Source organism: Schistocerca piceifrons, chromosome 3 (genome assembly GCF_021461385.2).
Source record: "Schistocerca piceifrons isolate TAMUIC-IGC-003096 chromosome 3, iqSchPice1.1, whole genome shotgun sequence".
In the NCBI taxonomy this organism is placed as follows: domain Eukaryota; kingdom Metazoa; phylum Arthropoda; class Insecta; order Orthoptera; family Acrididae; genus Schistocerca; species Schistocerca piceifrons.
The window spans coordinates 659,900,804-659,906,803 of record NC_060140.1 but is presented as its reverse complement, the minus strand read 5'-3'; the positions used below and the strand labels follow the sequence as shown (position 1 = coordinate 659,906,803).

The following is a 6,000-nucleotide window of genomic DNA, read 5'->3' as shown; positions in this document are numbered from 1 at the left end:
GTCATCTCATTTGTTTTGTATCATGACTGAGTACCTGTAGTAGTATATATATGTGGCAACATTTTGCTTACTGACTCGCTGCTGTGTTACATGAGGACGGAGGAGTTGGAGTAGAGGATGGGGAAGGGAGATGAGAGTTTCAATCATTCCATCAATCATCTATTTTTCCTTCAACAGCACAACTGTGAGATATTATTATTATTATTAAGAGTCAATCAAAAAGTTTCTGTTCAAAAGTTGTACAGTTGGCAGTCAGGCAGAATTGCCATGAGAACTGACACATCAGGTTTAGGATACATGTTTGCTAAAACGTCATGTCCAGCTGTATGAAGAAGTCCATAACTGCCTGTCGTACATCCTCGTCAAACAGGAATCGTCAACACTTCAAGGTCATTTTTAAGGGACTGAGGGTGTAATAATCACAAGGGGAGAGACCAGGACTATAGGCCAGGTGCTCGAGTGTCTCCCACTTGAGTTTGCGTAAGTTTTGCAGTTACATTTGCAATATGCGAACATGTGTTATTGTAAAGCAGCAGCACCCATTCCATAATGGTGGTTTTCAATAGACATGCTGCCTCATACAAATTCCTCATTCTCTGATGGGTGTCTACCAGTGTTTGTCCTTCAGCAGCCAACAAAAGAATAACACCACGTTGGTCCTGTCTGGATGCATTTGGTAACAATATCACTATCACGATAATTCATGTTTCCACATTAACCGCACACACGTCAAGACACAAATGCCACACCAATTCTTTGACTACATGTCAGTGCTTATTTACCCGCATCTGAGTCACACTACATTGCATATTTGCTGCAACAACACATTCCAATGGAAACTTTTTGATCATCCCTATTTTTTTTAATATATGAATTCTGATAATGAGCATCACAAACAACTGCAGACAATACAATAAGATACATTACATATAAAGTATCAAACATATTTTATTTCAAAATAATAAAAAATTCATAGTACAAAACATTACAAATGTAACCAATTATGGTTCCATAAATAGTATCTCATTACACAATGACTTCTGAAAAACGTCAAAGAATTTGTTTCAGGGTGCTTTAAACTCTTCCATTTCTGCCTGCAAATGAAAAGAACGCTCATAATACGACTATGTACAACAGAAAATTCCTCTGAATTTCTTATAAGGATATATCTCCCACATTAGTAACTAAGAACTTTAATATTTCAAACATAACACATTAACAGCTATCACTGCAAAAGGGGGAGACATCTGACAACAAATTTTAATTATTATTAATTAATTACCTGAAACACTTCCAATATGTGGTCACACACCTTTTCCAAATCCTCAATGCCCTTTTTCAGAATATCAGCAGCTCGTGGTCCATTTGTTTGAATCCTGAAATGCATCTTTGTTTCTGCTGGATGAGGTATTGTGTACCCACAGAAAAGGACCTCTGGACTAAACAATACATACATCCATTAGCATTCATTTGGTTAGAAGCCACTACAGTTGGAGTCACAAACGATGGCAGGTGAGTTTAAGGTTGTCCTGCACACCTACATCAAGCATTCACTGACAGCCAGTGAGAGTTCAGTAGTGTTCTTAGAGCTATGCTGTGAATGTCTTAGTCAATGTGAGCCTTAAAAATGATTGTACCATGTTACTTAGTGAACTTTTATTCTCTTAGTTGCAAAGCTGTCATCACTGATATTGGACGTAGGCAAGCAACTCTACATAAGCAAGCAATTTGCAGGACACCTGCTTTCTTCAACGCACAGAAAATGGGTACGAGCATATTGCAACTGTTGCTTGGAACCAGCAACTATGTGAACCCTATCTGTGCCTTGAACTGTGTGAACCGCGGTCGTTCGTGACTCTGACTATAGTAATCAGTAATTTTTGTTACATTGCATTACTTTGATTAACCAACACACGCTCTTGAATTTAAGAAAAGTGTATGTACATGAGAAGCAATCTCGGTGACTAATGACGCAGATACCTAGCAAAGTTTTCTTCTGTAAAGACAATAACGTGATCTACAATAATTTTGTTTGTTTTGGAATTGAGCTGTAATTTGGTAATTGGTTGATTCTGTATTGCTAGCAATAATCCATAATTGAAAAGCGGTTCCCATGACCTGCTTCCATTTTCGTTGAGTCCTACAGTATAAAGCAAATTTCAATATTTTATGATTACAGTTTTCAATATTTTATGATTACAGTTATAAAATAAACATGATGAGGGGTGATATGGTCACTTTAAAGATAATAGTGATCCAAAGTTTGGCAACAAGTGGGAACCACAACAATCTATAATCGCAAGTACATGTTTTATTCAATGACTGGTTTCAATTGTAATGATCATCTTCAGATTTATCTGCATCCTGCATGAACAAAAATGGTAAATATAATATACAGCCTTGATCAGCACTTTCGTGTGGCATGAAAAACATGATAAAATTATGAGAAACACACTCAGCCTGTAATATAGGACTATATTATGGGCACATGTGTTTGCCATAATTTTATCATGGTTTTTATATCATGTGACAATACCAATTAAGGCTACATATTTTATTTGCATCTTCTGTTAACTTCAAGGATACAGGTCAATCTGAAGATGATCATCACTATTGAAACCAGTCACTGAATAAAACATATACTTGCTACCATAAACTACTGTTGTTTTTACATATCGATAATGTAAACAGTTTAATAAAATTCAGTCTCAAAATAGCAATTTTTTTCTCTGAAAGTAACTTAATACATACTACTACATACTACATAAACTACTGTTGTTTTTACATATTGATAATGTAAACAGTTTAATAAAATTCAGTCTCAAAATAGCAATTTTTTCTCTGAAAGTAACTTAATACATATGTAACATTTTTCTGGGTTGTTTTCTTGTTTCACATTAGGGTAAAATCTCTCTCTTTCAGCAACAGTCACTGTCATTTTCATCAAGAGCAACTAACTTTTAACTGTTACTTCAATGATCTTATACATAAGGAATAACTGGTTTGTGGTTGGTTGACCTAAGCCACTGTGAAGAGGGAAGAAATGGGATATGAAACCCCCTAACACTCACCATACTCAAGGCACAGTTTGAAATTTTAAGAGTGTTCTCAGTAATATCAATCACCCCTCAGAGCAGACATGTAATAATAAATGAGAACTTTATCATGAAATAGATGCATATGCATATCCAGTAGGAGATTTTTCAGAGACATCTTGCTCACTATGGGGAAGAAGACTATTGCTTCCTACCATACTGTGGCTTCCAACAAAATATAGATACAGTATTATAGATCAGAATAAAAATAACCAAGGTATAAAGCAGTAAAGGAAACAAAAGAAAAATTCGGAGTAGGTATTCAAATCCATGGAGAAGAAATAAAAACTTTGAGGTTTGCCGATGACATTGTAATTCTGTCAGAGAGAGCAAAGGACTTGGAAGAGCAGTTAAATGGAATGGCCAGTGCCTTGAAAGGAGGATATAAGATGAACATCATCAAATGCAAAACGAGGATAATGGAATGTAGTCGAATTAAGTCGGGTGATGCTGAGGGAATTAGATTAGGAAATGAGACACTTAAAGTAGTAAAGGAGTTTTGCTATTTGGGGAGCAAAATAACTGATGATGGTCGAAGTAGAGAGGATATAAAATGTAGACTTGCAATGGCAAGGAAAGCGTTTCTCAAGAAGAGAAATTTGTTAACATCGAGTATAGATTTAAGTGTCAGGAAGTCGTTTCTGAAAGTATTTGTATGGAGTGTAGCCATGTATGGAAGTGAAACATGGACGATAAATAGTTTGGACAAGAAGAGAATAGAAGCTTTCGAAATGTGGTGCTACAGAAGAATGCTGAAGATTAGATGGGTAGATCACATAACTAATGAGGAAGTATTGAATAGGACTGGGGAGAAGAGAAGTTTGTGGCACAACTTGACCAGAAGAAGGGATCGGTTGGTAGGACATGTTCTGAGGCATCAAGGGATCACCAATTTAGTGTTGGAGGGCAGCGTGGAGGGTAAAAATCATAGAGGGAGACCAAGGGATGAATACACTAAGCAGACTCAGAAGGATGTAGGTTGCAGTAGGTACTGGGAGATGAAGAAGCTTGCACAGGATAGAGTAGCATGGAGAGCTGCATCAAACCAGTCTCAGGACTGAATACCACAACAACAACAACAACAACAACAGATCAGAATAAAAATAACCAAGGTATAGACAGGAAATACTGTTTCACTGGTTAAGATCCAAACTCCTGCACCCGATTTCTCTAGAGTGGCGAGTATTTTGCTGTCAGACTTCCAAAATCACATACGTTACTGACTTGTTTTAGATGACACATAAATTGTGTATCATGGCAAACACTGTGTAAGGAAATTCAAAACTAGTATGAAAGACCATAATGGCACACACAAAAATCATTAACTAAAAGGATCCACTCATCTAAAGTGGATCAATTCGTGGAGCACAGGAACGCTTGACAGAAAACAGCATACACAATAACTTTCGTGCACTAGTTCTTTTTGTAGCAATAGCGTACCATTCACATGTGATTACAGATTCTTAATTACTGAAAGCAGATGCCTGAACAGATGGAGGTGGGTACAGGGTAGTGAAGAGAGCAAGGAGGAGGTAGTAGGAAAGAGGCAGGTCTTTCGACAGATGACTTTCTAATTTGTGTTGTCTCCTCTTTCCTAATCCTCCCCACCAACCACATCCTGACCCACAATTATTTCACTTTCTAAGGCCAAATCTACAAACAAATCCATGGTACTGCCATGGGTACTCACACGACACCATTCTATGCTAAATTTTTTATGGGCCATCTGGAGGAGGACTCCTTATCTAGTCACCTAAAACCTCTTTTCTTGTTCTGACACACTGATAATATTTTCATGATCTGGACTCACGAGCACAACCTTTGCTCTTTCCACCGTAACCTCAACACCTCTTCCAAAATATGCTTCATCTGGTCCTCCTCAACCCATCGAACCACTTTCCTCGATGTCTATCTCCACTTCTCAGTTGGCTTCATAAAAAAACCTGTCCATATCAAGAGCTCAAATCAAAAGCAGTATTGCCACTTTGGCAGCTGAGACCTACACCATGTCAGAAAGTCTCTTCCTCACAGCCTCGCCACCTGAGGTTGTCACATCTGCAGTGGAAAGCAGGAGTTGTCAAAATGTACCAATAAACTTACCAGCCTTTACTGACAGATAATGTTGTTGTTGTTGTGGTCTTCAGTCCTGAGACTGGTTTGATGCAGCTCTCCATTTTACTCTATACTGTGCAAGCTGCTTCATCTCCCAGTACCTACTGCAACCTACATCCTTCTGAATCTGTTTAGTGTATTCATCTCTTGGTCTCCCTCTACGATTTGTACCGTCCACGCTGCCCTCCAATGCTAAATTTGTGATCCCTTGATGCCTCAGAACATGTCCTACCAACCGATCCCTTCTTCTAGTCAAGTTGTGCCACAAACTCCTCTTCTCCCCAATTCTATTCAATACCTCCTCATTAGTCATGTGATCTACCCATCTACTCTTAAGCATTCTTCTGTAGCACCACATTTCGAAAGCTTCTATTCTCTTCTTGTCCAAACTATTTATCGTCCATGTTTCACTTCCATACAAGGCTACACTCCATACAAATACTTTCAGAAACGACTTCCTGACACTTAAATCTATACTCGATGTTAACAAATTTCTCTTCATCAGAAACGCTTTCCTTGCTATTGTCAGTCTACATTTTATATCTTCTCTACTTCGACCATCATCAGTTATTTTGCTCCCCAAATAGCAAAACTCCTTTACTATTTAAGTGTCTCATTTCCTAATCTAATTCCCTCAGCATCACCCGACTTAATTCGACTACATTCCATTATCCTCATTTTGCTTTTGTTGATGTTCATCTTATACCCTCCTTTCAAGACACTATCCATTCTGTTCAACTGCTCTTCCAAGTCCTTTGCTGTCTCTGACAGAATTACAATGTCATCGGCGAAC

The 6,000-nt window shown here is 37.9% G+C and overlaps 1 protein-coding gene across 1 annotated transcript in view; it reads right to left on the bottom strand.

Annotated features, from left to right (window-relative positions):
* Positions 1-930: 930 nt before the first annotated feature.
* LOC124788232 (probable DNA-directed RNA polymerases I and III subunit RPAC2) overlaps positions 931-6,000 on the bottom strand; it is a 34,674-nt gene continuing 29,604 nt past the window's right edge. The window contains exons 3-4 of the mRNA XM_047255414.1: positions 1,283-1,439; positions 931-1,094 (exon numbers count right to left, since the gene is read on the bottom strand). Coding sequence (XP_047111370.1) covers positions 1,065-1,094; positions 1,283-1,439 — 187 coding nt within the window. The 3' untranslated portion in view covers positions 931-1,064. The remainder of the gene's footprint in view (positions 1,095-1,282; positions 1,440-6,000) is intronic.